Source organism: Salvia hispanica, chromosome 1, assembly GCF_023119035.1.
Source record: "Salvia hispanica cultivar TCC Black 2014 chromosome 1, UniMelb_Shisp_WGS_1.0, whole genome shotgun sequence".
Lineage (NCBI taxonomy): Eukaryota > Viridiplantae > Streptophyta > Magnoliopsida > Lamiales > Lamiaceae > Salvia > Salvia hispanica.
The window spans coordinates 52,493,281-52,507,932 of NC_062965.1; the positions used below are offsets into that span (position 1 = coordinate 52,493,281).

At 37.4% G+C, this 14,652-nt stretch overlaps 3 protein-coding genes across 5 annotated transcripts; all 3 read right to left on the minus strand.

Moving 5' to 3' along the window:
- Positions 1 to 1,994: 1,994 nt before the first annotated feature.
- Positions 1,995 to 4,551, minus strand: LOC125221752 (uncharacterized oxidoreductase At4g09670-like). Its single transcript, XM_048123983.1, has 2 exons — positions 3,984 to 4,551; positions 1,995 to 2,682 (listed from the first exon to the last, which is right to left on the minus strand). The coding sequence occupies exons 1-2, from the start codon at positions 4,443 to 4,445 to the stop codon at positions 2,083 to 2,085; spliced, it is 1,062 nt and encodes a 353-aa protein (XP_047979940.1). The 5' UTR covers positions 4,446 to 4,551; the 3' UTR covers positions 1,995 to 2,082.
- A 176-nt stretch (positions 4,552 to 4,727) lies between these two features.
- LOC125221733 (TELO2-interacting protein 1 homolog) lies at positions 4,728 to 11,864 on the minus strand. 3 transcript variants are annotated; one of them, XM_048123954.1, is made up of 17 exons: positions 11,560 to 11,864; positions 11,126 to 11,324; positions 10,448 to 10,741; positions 10,248 to 10,337; positions 9,600 to 10,067; positions 9,394 to 9,501; positions 8,732 to 8,862; positions 8,515 to 8,647; positions 8,074 to 8,398; positions 7,526 to 7,995; positions 7,248 to 7,427; positions 7,011 to 7,169; positions 6,855 to 6,929; positions 6,621 to 6,783; positions 5,878 to 6,053; positions 5,530 to 5,745; positions 4,728 to 5,444 (listed from the first exon to the last, which is right to left on the minus strand). In XM_048123954.1, the coding sequence occupies exons 1-17, from the start codon at positions 11,772 to 11,774 to the stop codon at positions 4,797 to 4,799; spliced, it is 4,050 nt and encodes a 1,349-aa protein (XP_047979911.1). In that variant the 5' UTR covers positions 11,775 to 11,864; the 3' UTR covers positions 4,728 to 4,796. The 3 variants fall into 3 exon arrangements, with proteins under 3 accessions (XP_047979911.1, XP_047979920.1, XP_047979927.1); XM_048123963.1 differs by having other exon boundaries at positions 11,126 to 11,283; positions 11,560 to 11,602; XM_048123970.1 differs by lacking the exons at positions 11,126 to 11,324; positions 11,560 to 11,864 and having other exon boundaries at positions 10,248 to 10,330; positions 10,448 to 10,693.
- A 1,285-nt stretch (positions 11,865 to 13,149) lies between these two features.
- On the minus strand, positions 13,150 to 14,548 carry LOC125200514. Its single transcript, XM_048098151.1, has 4 exons — positions 14,494 to 14,548; positions 13,618 to 14,418; positions 13,414 to 13,503; positions 13,150 to 13,298 (listed from the first exon to the last, which is right to left on the minus strand). Exons 1-4 carry the CDS (start codon positions 14,546 to 14,548, stop codon positions 13,150 to 13,152), a joined length of 1,095 nt encoding a protein of 364 aa, XP_047954108.1.
- Between the last annotated feature and the right edge of the window lie 104 nt (positions 14,549 to 14,652).

A 14,652-nucleotide genomic window follows, 5' to 3' on the forward strand; every position in this document is an offset into this window, starting at 1 on the left:
GTAAGGCTTAGAAATATGCGGACTGACATTGCAACCTTTCTCGATGGTTAGTCTAATTCCATCTAGGTTGTGAAATTCATATTTTTCTTTGTTTAGAACTGACCGTATTACCTTAAAGTGGACGACGTCCACAACCGGTCTACTAAAACAAAGACTTAGACTTTGTTAAGTTAACTTATACATTTAAACATGCATTAACATCCATTAAATATAAAACATAACAACATTATGACAAAAATAATCTGTTTTATTCCTTGGAAAATAAAATAAGAGTTTTACAGTATTCAATCACTCGAAACGTGATTTCTAGTATACAAACTCTAACATGCACACCCTCGTTTAAGAGAGCTGGTATTTATAGGCAAAGTTTTAGTTATTTTACCTCCATTTTGAATGGATTTTAATTTTAATAAATTCATTTCAGCCTTGAGTAAATTTCTGATAGGCTTATTTCATAAACAAGCCCCTAAAGTGAAATTGTTCAGGTTGATTGACATTATATTGATTCAAAGCACATGGCTGAAGATTGAAACTAAATGTTTCTATAATACTACTATTATCTCTATTACTCAATATGTAAAATTGGCAGCTTTGTAATGTGTATTATTATCCAATGTTTTTAGTAGTTTGTGGGCAATTACTTTGTATCTATTTGACATATGTTAAATGACAACTCCAAACAATTTGGGTATTTTTTTATTAAGTTTGGCAGAAAAAGTGAATAGCTAAAATTGTGGCTTTATATATTTATAGATCATATGATATATTTTGATATTTATTAAATCAAATGCTATTTTCTATTATAAATTTTTTATAGTAAAGAGAATCACATTAAAATTTATTTTTATAATCATATAATATTATAAAATATGTATGAAATTAAAACATTATTTTATTTTCTTAAATCATAAAATCATTTTTTATGATTATAAATTGAAGTGATATATATATACTACCTCCGTCCATCAAAATTTGTTCCACTTTGACCCGATACGGGTTTTAAGAAATGTAATGGAAAGTGAGTTGAAAAAGTTAGTGGATTGTGGGTTCTACTTTTATATATTAGTTTTATAATAAAATGTAAGTAGGAATGAGTTAGTGAAATATGAGGTCTACTACCAAAAATGGTAAAAGTGAAATGGGACAAATTTTGGGGGACGGAAGGAAATGGAAAAATGAGACAAATCTTGGTGGACGAAGGTAGTATAAAATTACTAGTGAAAAATCAATAAAAATTACTAGTGTGTGAAAATCCATAAAATAATTGAATATGAAAAAACTAACAAAAATTACTGAAAAAAGCCGCAAACAAATTACATGCATAGCTTCAAAATCAAATTTATTATACTTATTACTACCTCCGTCCCCCAAATTTTAACACGGTTTGACCCGGCACGGGTTTTAAGAAATGTAATGGAAAGTGTGTTGAAAAAGTTGATGGATGTGGATCCTACTTTTAAAGTATTAGTTTTATAATAAAATGTGTGTATAAATGAGTTAGTGGAATATGTGGTCCACTATCAAAAATGGTAAAAAGTAAAGTGTGTCAAACTTTCAAGGACGGACCGAAATGGTAAACTGTGTCAAAATTTGAGGGACGGAGGTAGTATATATTATAGACAAAGTAAAAAAGATATAGAAAAAAATAGACAAAGTATGGGAGTGAGGACAAAAAATGGATAAAGTATAATGGGTAATTTATGAGACTATTTTTTGTGGATATCCAAATATGACAAAATGTGTCTATTTTATTTTTCAACGGAGGGAGTAATAATACTACTCCACTATTAACTATTTTCATTTTGGTTTGTTCCTTAAAATTAAATTTTTTTATTTTAAAATATTTTTCTCAGGACTCATTCTTCACTAACAATACTTCAACTATTTTTAATTTATCAATAGGACATTAAAACCTTATGTTATTTCAAAAGTTTCAATTTTTAAAAGACTGAGGTAATATAAAAGTAAAGAAAATTTAGCAAAGTAGACACCCATTCAAGCAATGTGTCACTTTATTAATACACCTCACATATAGTCTATAGTGTTACGAACACCGACACAAACACGAACGCCTAAACCATTCTAATACACAACCTCAACAATTTCATAACCCCTATCAATAGACACCTTCACCGCATCCACCACAGCTTGAGTCTTCCTACTAAGAGTTGGCCATTCTTTCTCCGGTTTGGCTCCTTCAAATTTGATGCTCCCAACCAACCTAGAAAACTCCCTCACCATGAGAGCCTCCTGAGGAAGCTCCGTCGTAACGACATGCTCACGAGATTCTAACGTCGCACCCGATTTCACGACCGTGGTGAAACTAGCCTTTTTCTCCTCGAATGGGCCCACATAGTCGCGAACGGACAAAGTGCCCTCCGTTCCAGCTATTGTCAGGTCCATGTTTCGGTCACCTAGGAACGAGCAACGGAAGGTCCCGGCCCTGCCATCTTGCCATTGCAGTTTAGCACTGCAAGACAAGATGATGCCGGCATTGTTCAGGACCGCGTCGGGTGAAGCGATTACGGACTTAGGTAGCTCGTAATCGGCGGCCCACAGGATCGATCGAATGCAGTACCATCCTGCATCACCGAGAACGCCTAGGGCATCGAGATCCGGCTTAACACGAATGTTGTTTTCTAAAAAATCCTTGCCCGCCGGAAATATAAATTTACTCTCCACCTATTGAAAAATAATACACTCCTTATTTATGTTTGAAAATTGAAATATGTTTTTTTTTACACGAAGAGGAATGCTCGGAGCTAAAAGTAACGAGTGAAAAAGCTACAATATTATTAATGAAACAGTTCAAAACAAAAATAATAAAGTACTAATAAAAGAGATACGGAATCAATTAATATCACGCATTTTATTACTACTACAAATTAGCAATAAGTGGACTAGAGTAGGAAAACAGGGGGAAAATATGGGGAAAAAAAATCAAATTCTCAACTAACACAATAATGCCTCAAAAATATAGTCCACTTCCTATTTTGACACGAAATTTCGATAACGATATTGAAATTATGAGAAGTTCCTCTAAATCACGTAACCAACTGTCTTATTTAAATTTGAAAAGTAAGTTCCCAATTTAATCCAAACACGTAAGTCACAAACATCAATTAAAAGACGAACTCTGTCACGATCTTATTTTATACTTTACTTATTTTTTTAATTCTAATTTACTAATACAACAGAGATTAGCCTCTATAAATCTAGAAACACTAGAAATTAGTACATTGCTAGAAGTAGAAGCACTGCAAATTTCATCCTAAATTACAAAAATTTTATCCTAAATTGAAGATAAAACGATGTCATTCCACTCAAATTTACCGCTAAAATGATTAAAGATGTCAAAATTACGGAATAATAGTAGGAGTAGTAAATTAACCACATTTTTCTATAATGGCTGTGAATTAAGTCTATTCATGTAAATTAAGCTCAAAACAATACTTTAATAATAAAAAAGGGAAATTGGTCTCTAAAACCATGAACTTTGCCCAAAATTTGGTATTTCCCATGAACTTTGAAATTAGTATATAATATCACGAACTTTGCATTTTGTTTGGTATTTCCCATGGCATGTTTATTACTATATTTGACTAACTTACGAGGCTTTTATCATACTTGACACAATTAAATCAACGTGGTTTTCAACGTGACTTTTTATGCTACATGTTATGAAATTAAAAAGTGGTTTCAAATATTATATAACATATCACGGTTGCCTATGTTAAATAAGATTTTGATGAAAATATCTTATTTGAGTGAGTTTGGGAAATACCAAACAAAATGCAAAGTTCGTGATATTATATATCAATTTCAAAGTTCATAGGAAATACCAAATTTTGGGCAAACTTCATGGTTTTAGAGACCAATTTTCCAATAAAAAAAACAGTTATTTTGTGTTTATATGACTATTCCAAAATAGGAAAAAAAAACCGATATTTTGGTGAATTAAAAATGCAAAAAATGAAACGTACTGATTTGAGGTGGCCAAAGGAGGAAGAATCGGAGAGGAAGTCCTTCATCCGGTGGGTCCGGGGGTGGTGCATCCACATGGTAGCGTCCATGAACTGCACCCCACTCGATTCGCACTCCGCCAGTATCACATCCAGCTCCGCCACGCTGAGCGCCACGGGCTTCTCCAGCAGCACGTGCTTCCCCTTCCGGGCCGCCAGCACGCCCCACTGCACGTGCAGGCTCGTCGGCAGCGGCACGTACACCGCGTCCACGTCCGGATCATCCAGAACGGCGTCGTACGAGCCGTAGGATCTGGCCGTCTCCGGGAAGGCGTTCTCCCGCGCGAACTCGGCAGCCTTCTCGGCCGATCGGCTGCCGATGGCAGAGATGGATGCGTTTCCGGAGAGGGCGATGGCGCGGGAGACCTTGCGGGCGATCGTCGCGCAGCCGAGGATTCCGAATTTGATCGGAGGTGTTGACATTTTTAGGTATGCTGGAGATGGGGAGGGAAGGGTAGTTGGAGTGTGGAATAGAGGTTTAGTTTTGAGGCAAAGTGTTTTGAAAGTATATATATGTAGATAATTTGAATTGGGGGTTGTTTTTCTCTACTCGGGAATATTTAAATACATTATAATACTCTCTCTGTCCCGCTTTAGCAGTCCCATTAATTTTTCTGTCATCTTTCTGCTAAATGTACAAAAAGATGGCAGAAGAGTCAATGGGACTGCTAAAGCGGGACGGAGGGAGTACTACAAAACAAAACACAACCTAAAAATGTAAATATAATGAAGCCCTTATTCTAGTACAAAACCAGAAATTTAACCAAAAAACAATTATTTGTACATTTGCGATGTAAAAACAATAGAGTTTAATTTATCTAAGGCAGTTTCCACAGCGGCAAAATCAACATCGAATCCATAGCTCTGACCTGCATACAACACGTACAAGTAGTCTTTGAGCGATGGTGGCGGAGGCAACACCTCAGAGATCTCGGGGAACTCGCCGGACGGGGGCGGAGGCGGGCTTTTCGCCCGCGAGTAGTACACGTCGGCAAGAAGCAGCCATATCAGGTCAGGGTCGATGGATGCCAGCGCCGCGAGGGCGTTAATGCAAGCGTCCTGAAGGCCCTTGACGCCGCTGCACACCATCCCGACCACGACGCCGCTGACCTTCTTGAGGACCGGCTCCAGTGCCGGAGCGCTTCTTTTGCTCCGAGCTAGGTCTGCGATCATGTCGAGGATCGCTACCTGGACTTTCAGGGTTGATAGCTCGGCAGGCGAATCTTCGGAAGATGTGAGGCTCCTCCTGTAAGGGAGTTGGAGGGGGGTTCGTTCTTCCTTGGAGCGGGTTTTCTTTTGAAACGGCGACGTGCTTAGGAGTCTCCAGATGTGGACGCCGTCGGTGTGGAAGCGACGAGCGAAGAACTCCCCACCGCAGATTTGCACTACGGTGCTGATCGTGCGACAGCATCTTCGGATGGCCTGTGGAGCGAGACAGAACATAATAAGAACCGTTTTCGGCCCTTAGATCGTAAAGATTTCACTATGAAACTGCTCTTTTTCTTACCACTAGATTCTTATTCCGAAAACAGGTAATCAAGAAAGGCCAGATTTTGTTCATTGCAGGAAGTGATCTATTCTCTGAAGCTTCATCCTCAGCAGCACCGAGAGTGTCGAGAAGATGGTATAACGAACATGACTGAATGACTTGTTCGATTGCTTCTTTCGTCTCACTCTCGTGCTTGTAGGCTTCTTCCACTTTGACAAGTGTGGTAATACCATCCTAAAAGAAAACCAAGGTATGACAAAGATTCAGTTGAATTTATTCAAAAATAAAAACCTATAGTCCGATTTTCGAGAATTATTGGGAATATTTATCAGGCACAACATGGTAAAATGTGGAAATGAAAGTGACCTCAACTATATCCAGAGCTGTCAAGCATGCTGCTGCATCAGCAGAAGCAATTAGTGGAGTAACAGCAACAATGCATGATCCTGCAATAGATCCAACTATACGCCGATATCTTTTTGAATCGTTAAACTTGAATACGACAGACTCCCATTCAATGGCGCATCCTTCCTCATCTATTTCTGGGGAAAAATGGACAAAGGTGAGTAAGCCAAGTTTCCTGTTAACTGCAAAACTAAATATTGAACATCATCTGTTTCGATGCTCCAGAAACAGCTTTGAGTCAGACTGCTGTTCTGCATCTAGAGTTGGAATTCATTATTTCTTTATAACCTTCTAGTTCATATCTTCGTACCAATCATCTCCAGATATTTCAGATATTATACTAGTTTCAGATATCTTGGCAAACAGATATTCTTATTGCAGAACGACAAAAAGTCCACACAAGTCAAGACTATGACAGTAAAATCAGAGATATCAAAACTGAAAAGCTTCCTATTATGAAGGCTATATCATGAAGATCTTTTATGTTCTCGGTTGATGGAAAAGAAAACCAAAATCAAGTGAAATGTGGCCGCCTTCTAGTTCTCACATTAATCAATAGTTTCATAGAGCTCAACCAGAGAGGTTATAGGCTTAAAGCATCATATGTTACTGATATATCTAATCTGCACCAATACTGAGCCATGAAAATACAATGTCAAAAAACACATAAGAATTTAACATATGACTAAATGAGAAGTACTCACCGGAGTCAATATTATTAGCATTTGATCCTGAATGCCGAACATTATTTCCTGTTCTTTTCTCTTCATTCAACATTTTTGAATTGACATCATTCTTGTACAACTCTAATTGACCGGAAAGCTCACCAGCCTCCCGTTTAGAGGCTTTGGCTATTTCTGCTACGGCCTAAACAAAGAAAAATTAAGAACTTAAGACTATCAACTAAAGATATTACGGAAGTGCTTCCTAAAACTAACCTTTAAGAAGGGGACAGTCAAATTAGGGTGATGATGCCTCCCAAGAATTTCAAGCTCCATGGAGACTGTATGCATCTATACAAGTCAAAAACATCAGGTTATCAGGATTGCCAACAATTTTTAACAATTAACATCCGGAAGACATTAAACTCGTACCGGCTCCTCCAACAGTGGCAATATTTTGTCAGCTATCCCAACATAAGAGAGCACGGCGGAGAGAACATTAGGCACGTGAGGATTACAATCTAGATGTCGCAGTTGCCTACATACGGAGTCAATCACATAATCTGAGTTGTCGACAACCAAGTGGCCCACCTGAACCAATTGTATGCAGTTATAGTAATACTTGTAGATTCAAATGCTTACATAAGAAACTGCATAACGAATACTCACAGTTGGACAGTTGTGTGTAGCAGAGATAACATGTAGGACAGTATCAGCAGCCCTCCTGACTTGAAAATCTGAGCATATGATATTTTCAAGTAACATATAGAGAGAGGAGTGAAGAAATCCACACGATGAAAATTCTTTGCCCAGGCAAATATTGAATATGCCTATTCCTTCAATAATGACCTGATATGGGGAAATGTGTACAATATCAGTGTTACATTGCACAAATCTGTATTGCATATAAATGGCTAAACCCTAAGCAAATTTTAAGTCAAAGAAACCTGCTGCAGCATTGCATTGTCACTGAAAAAATGCATATTTACGTCGCCTTCTCCAGAGGGAGAAGCTGATAGTCCAAGTGGGAGATCCCAGACTTCAGGTGATAAATATTCATGTAGGATACTACCGATGCAATCAATCAAATAAGCCCTGGCACTAGACTTCTGGTACCTCTCCTGAGCATGATTTTCTACCAAAGCATCATCAACACCATTACTTGTATGGTGTAGACGATGACCGAACATTCCATTTAAAGATGTCATGGCCTGGTCAGACAGCCCAAAAATCATTTCATTGAGGATGCATGCAGCAGTACTAGCTTGCCGCACCAAATGCCCTGACGCCGTTCTTTTATACCAAGACTGCCAGCTTTCCTTATGGAGTTCTTTCAGTCGCAGCTCAGATATCAGTTTATGGAAGTGTTCAAGGAGAATATCAATTAAACCAGAGTACGAACCCTGACTTCGAGAGTCTGAAATAAAATAACCTTATCAATTGCATGAAGTTGTGAGCACAAATATTAGTTGGAAAAAACACCTAAATAAACCACCTGTGAGTACATATAGACTGACTAGCCTCAGGATTCCTGAAAGAGTCTGGTACAGCTTCTGACTATCCATATTGGTCAACCAAGGTGGAATGCTAGGCAGCTTATATTCATTATTTCCATGTTCGTATACATTTGAAATTTTCCTATTCTGGAAACCTGATCCCCGAGAACCTTCAGCACTAGTAACGGCCTGGATCTCAGCTATTGAATGCATGAAGCCGGATGATGTGGGTCTTGCTGCTGCAAGCTTGTTGAGTGAACCAGCATAAACAGTGTTTTGACTTAGACAGAGCGCAAACACATCCAAGAAACGGGCAGCTGTCACCTAGAAGAAGTCAAGTAATATAAGGCCACCAAACAAGGATGAGATTTCGGGAACTGAGATATCTAAGTCTTAGGTGCCCTTTACAAAGCTAAACAAGAGTTAAATGGAAAGCCTACAGGGGAAAGAAGAAGGTAGTCTGCGACAAGTTTGGGACCACCGAAATATGTAATTGCTAGCAACTTTCGGGCATGTGATAGTGCAAGTGACTCCTCATTACCCAGTACCACTTGAGGAAGTTTTTCAATCAACCTGTATGTATGTGTGCGTAAACAAAGTTATAGTCAATTCAAGGTTTCACGACAAAAACAACATAATACAATGAAATTTACTTACCTGCTAAAAAGTTCAACAATCTCATGTTTTGTTTGATGCTTTTCTTTCGATGAAACCAGAAGTCCAAAAAAGGCCTGGGCTGATGAAGACACATCTCCAAGATCATCACAAACCAACACACACAAGCATTCCTGCACAAAAACCAGCTCATATTTTTATACCACAGATGCTAACAAAGAAAAAGAGAATTTGATTATTTAGATAGAGTGAAGTGATTCATCATAAGAGGTTAATCATACAGAACTGCACCTAATAGGCAAAACCCTAAAGACATCTCATAGCTAGGTCATTGGTATGCTCAAACATTTTGACGCCACACACAAAAAAAAACTGGCTGGTACCAAAACGGCACTAAGAGGAGCAGAATGGAGTAGAGGATAACATCTCTCTTTTCAAGTCTCGCGCGATTCTAATGTTCACTCCATAATGGGAATTATTGGGTATATATGGCTCGAGAGGAGCAGTGCACTAAACAACTGTAGAGCTTAGAACAACCATTGGCTCGTTGAACTCTTGAGCCAAACAGATGGGGAAGGTCAATCGCGTTCTTGAAACTAACTGTTCAAATATTTATCTCTACGTTGTTATCAATTCGAGAATGCCAGGACATTGCCAAAAGCACATAAAAGGGTGATTTGTTAACATTCTAGGTTCTAGCTCACCAGAAGTGTTAATCTGCTTTCTTTCAATGTGTAATTGCATTTACATAAGAGCCCCTGTAGAGAAGCCAAAAGTCCTAGTCTCACATTTTTGCTAGGATGAACACAAAGCTGCAAGAGGAAAGAAAAGGAGTTCCAAATAAGTACAGTAACAGGCAACATAACACAGTACTATAAACTATGCTAGAAAACAGACATGTTAATCTTACAAGAGGAAATGTTGCAGATAAAAGTTTATTAACATGAGCAGCAGTATTTGTTAACCACTCCTCTGTACGGTTTACATGCAGTGATCGAGCGTTAAGGTCAACAGCGCCCTGCACATTATCTCCTACGGATATTATGCTGCCTTTCTCTATGGATTCAGTAGAATCTCTGATATCACCCTGAGTTGTTTTTTGAGCAGGTAGGTGACGGAGTTCCTCTAGGAATGAAGAAAGTGGTTTCTCTTTAGTTGATGAGAAGCCAGAAATGTCCTCCACCTGGGCACCATGAGGTGTAGAAACGCCATCATCGAGAACCACAACAAGGTATTCAGCCAATGCTCTAACTGCCTGATCCAAGGCTTTTGTACTTCCTGCGGCACCACTAATCATAGATCTTGATGTGTGCAACACCTTCCCCAGTTGACTTACAACGCCTGGTAAATAAAAAGCCAAGGCATCTGCCGATCCAACCTGCAAGGTCGACACAAAATTATACACTACAGCTTCTTATTTCCTGATGAGTAACATTTTGAAACTTCGAAAATGTGCGAATCTTTCCAAATAAAGTCCCTCAATATGTTTGGCAGGCTGTACATATGTGCATGCCTTATATTACTAAATAGCACAGTAAAGAAAAGAATAATAAGTCACCTTTGCAATTAGCACTCGAAGTGTTATCAAAGCTTCAACTCGAAGCCTAGAACTGCCTCGATGACCTCGTGTGACCTCAATATCTGCAGCCTTCAAGTAGACATCTAGTTAGACATAGAATCATGCCACATGATCAAAAGGACAACCTGCTTAATCACTATTTCTCTTATAGAAACTCATCTATGAGGACATATACATGCCTTGAGCATAAGAGACAGCCAGTGTCCAATCGCTGCAGAAGCAGGTTGAGACTGAAGAAATGCTAATGGACACTCTTTTGAAACGGAAATATGTCCTGAAAATTGCCATTCTTTTTCATCTGGAAGAATAGGCCTATTACTTATTCGCTTGCAAGGACATGAATCATCTGAACAAGGACACAAATTCAGCAACACGGCCCTGAAGCACCTTATCACTCCTTCACGAAATTCTTCTGAAGCTTCCAATGGAGAAAGCATAGCTCCAAGTGTCAATTTCTTCAGTATAACAACCATCTACGCAGTATAGAAATCATTATGAGAACAACTTCGATGGACAACACAAACAACTTTTCCTAAATATATGGCATGAGAAAAATAAGTTGAACTGAATGTCAAAGGATCGAATTCTAAGGTAAATACTAAAATCCCAAAATTAATACTGGCAACTACAAGCACTGAAAAGCAAAGTTCTTTGATTATATCTTGCATCTAGAATGACTTATATATTTAGAATAGATAATCCTCTATAAGTATTATGCAATAAGTTTAAAACTATGCCTAAGAATGCAAATAATGGCAATGTGGAAATATAAAGAACCAACTATCTGTGCAGTGTAAGTCCGCAACGGTGAAAACATATAGTATGTCATATTAAAATTCCCCTCTAGCTTTAGGTACCTGATCAATAGATCCTAATTGGCACTTCTTCAACACTTCCTCCAAGCAGAGAACCACGCCCTCCGCCACCGAGTCACTCACTTTATGTTCCACCCGTAAGGTGCTAGATACTAGAGAATCATCTTTGGAATCAATTTTCATCGACGACCTACATTCGACTGATGCGTCGAACAGAAGCAGCAACGGGAACAAAATAAAGCTGAGAAAAAAATACAAAAAATTAGATAAACAACGGATCATCTGCACATTAAGCATTCAATAAGCAAACACAATAGTATCTCGATAATGAATTAACCTATCATCTCCACATGTTTTAGCACGTTAATTCACTAGTTCCTCTGTTAAAGTTCCAGCAAATGAAATATCATAAAATTCAACTGAAACAAATAACCTATCATTAGCCAATTAGACGAATTAGAGAAGCGAAGGCATACTCGAAAAGCGGCTGGAGAGAGAGCGCGGAGGAGTTCTGGAGTAGGTGGAGGAGATGGGAGAGAAAGGAGGGATCAGCGTCGGGGTTCCGAAGGAGGTCCAGCAGCTGCACGCAGCTGTGCTTCAGTTCCAGAAAGAGAGCGCTGTTTCGAGAGTCTTCCTCGAAAATTGAGGCTCGTATACCTGATTTTCCGTCGAGAATTTGCGTTTCTGCCATTGCTGCGATAGCAGAAATTGCAGTGATTTTTTTAGGGGGAAATTGGATTGTTGAAGAAGATTCAGTTCAACTCATTCCAGAGTCGAGAGAAATTGGGGCAATTGTTGAAATATTTATAGTATAGTTTTTATTATGTTCAAAATAAATTTAGTATAGTTATATACTCATATTCTTTTTAAATTTAGTTATTGAAATTTTCTTTTTTAGTATAATTGCATTTTCAGATCATTACTATGATAACTAGTCTCGTGGAACCTTGATTCCAAATAATTTTAGACACCCTAATTATACCAACTCTTGAAAATGTTAGATTGAACATATTTATGTATAATAGTAATGGAGTATTAATAAAATGCAAACTCTAAATATTGTACAAACTATAAACTATGATCTTGACCGTTAAAAAATGTCAACAGATGATAAAATAGTAGTTATAGAAAATGTCAACACAATATCAACATAGCATCAATCGTACACTATGTTGATATTTTCTGTTGCTAATATTTTGTAATCTGTTGACATTTTCTGACGGTCTAAATCATAATTTATAATTTATACAATATTTAGAATTTATATTTAATTCCATTCTAATCATGATAATACTAATAAAATGGAACACGAGGATTGGTGAGAGCAAAAAAGATAGCAAGCACACAAAGTATTTCATATAGAGATTATTGAAAAGTTTAAGTATACAAAATGTTTGATAAAATGAAATAGACTATAAATGAATGGCATGATAAATTTTAATTTTAATGGACTAAAAAAAAAAAAGAATGTGTTACCTCCACTGGCAAGGCTTCAACTCAATCCAATGATTTTTTTTTATTTTTTTATTTTTTGAATAATTCGACATTCATTTTCATCTACAAGAGCTATTTCAAGAAGACTAGTGAATTATGATGCTACAATAATTCGGTAAAATTAAGATTAAACTTATCGATAAGTTTGAACTTTTTCCTCTTCGTATCCATATCAACTTATGTCACTAAGTATCCCAATTGTAACTAAATCAACTTTGAAACAAATGTAAACATGACATTTGTGGCAAATAATGTTATACTAATACACAATTACAAATCATGAATCTTTAAATTTATTTCCATATTTACTATATTTGGCCAAAATAAAATAGTGTCTCATTTTATAGCTATAAACTAGTGTCAACACCCGTGCTATGCACGAGACATAAGACGTTTAAAATATGTGTAAATAAAGATAAAATTGCGTGAGGTCTGATGAAAAAGAAATTAGAAGTATAAATAAATATATAAAACAGATAAGAATATAAACCATATGCAAAAAAAATTAACAACAGACTATATAGCAAAAGACAAACAACTCAACAAAATATTATATACAAAACAATATTAGTTCATAAATTTTGGAAAACCTCTTTGTAAACAACATTAACAGTCGAATCACCCCTACTATCATCATCCTCGTCTTTACATGCCAAAATCTTCAGACCTGCGCAACTCGTGACTCGAGATATAGTAACATACAACTGTCCATGACTGAATACTGGTTTCCGTAGGAATAATCCAACATGAGCCAAAGATTGACCTTGACTTTTGTTAATGGTCATTGCATACGATACAGCCACAGGGATTGCCGTCATTGTAATTTGAACGGCAACCTTGGATCATAAGGAAAGACATTCGAGGGATCAAAACTTTATGCCCAACATTATGACCAGCCAACACTTTAGCCTCCAGAACATAATCACCTAATCGTGTAATCAACAATCTTGTGCCATTACATAATCTGTTCGAGTGATCTATAATCCTTAGGAGCATAACATGAGTACCAACTTTCAGCAACAATTCATGATTAGGTGTACCTGAACACTTCAAGTTGTTCAAAAACTCAACTGAACGTAGCGCAGCTGAACTACCCGATGTCGAATCTGAGTTAGCAATACTATCAGAGCTCAAATAAAGACGACCTTCGGACTGATCCAACGACATCATGAATTGATTAACCTCGTCAACAATCTCCAACGTAGGAGCAAGTATAGCACGATGACACAAACAACCGCTCAACTCATCATGATTCATATTGGAAACAATTGTTTTCAAAGGATCACCAGAATCAGACAAAACAATGTCAGAAGGAAGACCAATAGTCACTTCACCGTCATTTGGACCACCAAGAACACCATCCCCTACTGAAGCAACCCAAGAAGAAAATTCCTTCAAACGTTCCGCTTCATCACATGATGCAACACTCAACAGTCTCATATTTTTCGTAAGCCTCAAAACCGTACAATACTTCCAAAGGTAAGAAGAGTTGATAACAACATTCACAACATCTTGCCTACTACCCTTTGGAACAACAAGCAAGATTTGGCTAAAGTCACCACCAAAAACAATAGTTTTTCCACCAAATGGTTTCTGCATACTGCCCTCGTCACATACACACATGATATCTCTAAAGATCCTGTCGACAGCTTCAATCACATGTTTATGAACCATCGGAGCTTCATCCCATATGATAAGCTTAGCTCTAACAATGAGTTCAGCAAGCGCACTCCCAGGTTTTATGTTGCACATGGAATCTTCATCAACAATGATGGGAATCTTAAAGCGAGAATGAGCTGTTCTACCTCCAGGCAACAACAAAGAAGCTATGCCACTGGATACTACATTTAAAACAATTTCACCCCTCGAACGAATCCCGACTTATAAAGACCTCCATATGAAAGTTTTACCAGTACCTCTATAACCATAGACAAAAAATATTCCTCTAACATTTGAATCAATGGATGACATAATAGTATCGTGAACATGAAATTTCATCAGTAAACTTAGAAAGAAAGTTTACGAACATCAGTAAACTTATGTCACTAAGTATCCTTATTGTAACTAAAACAACT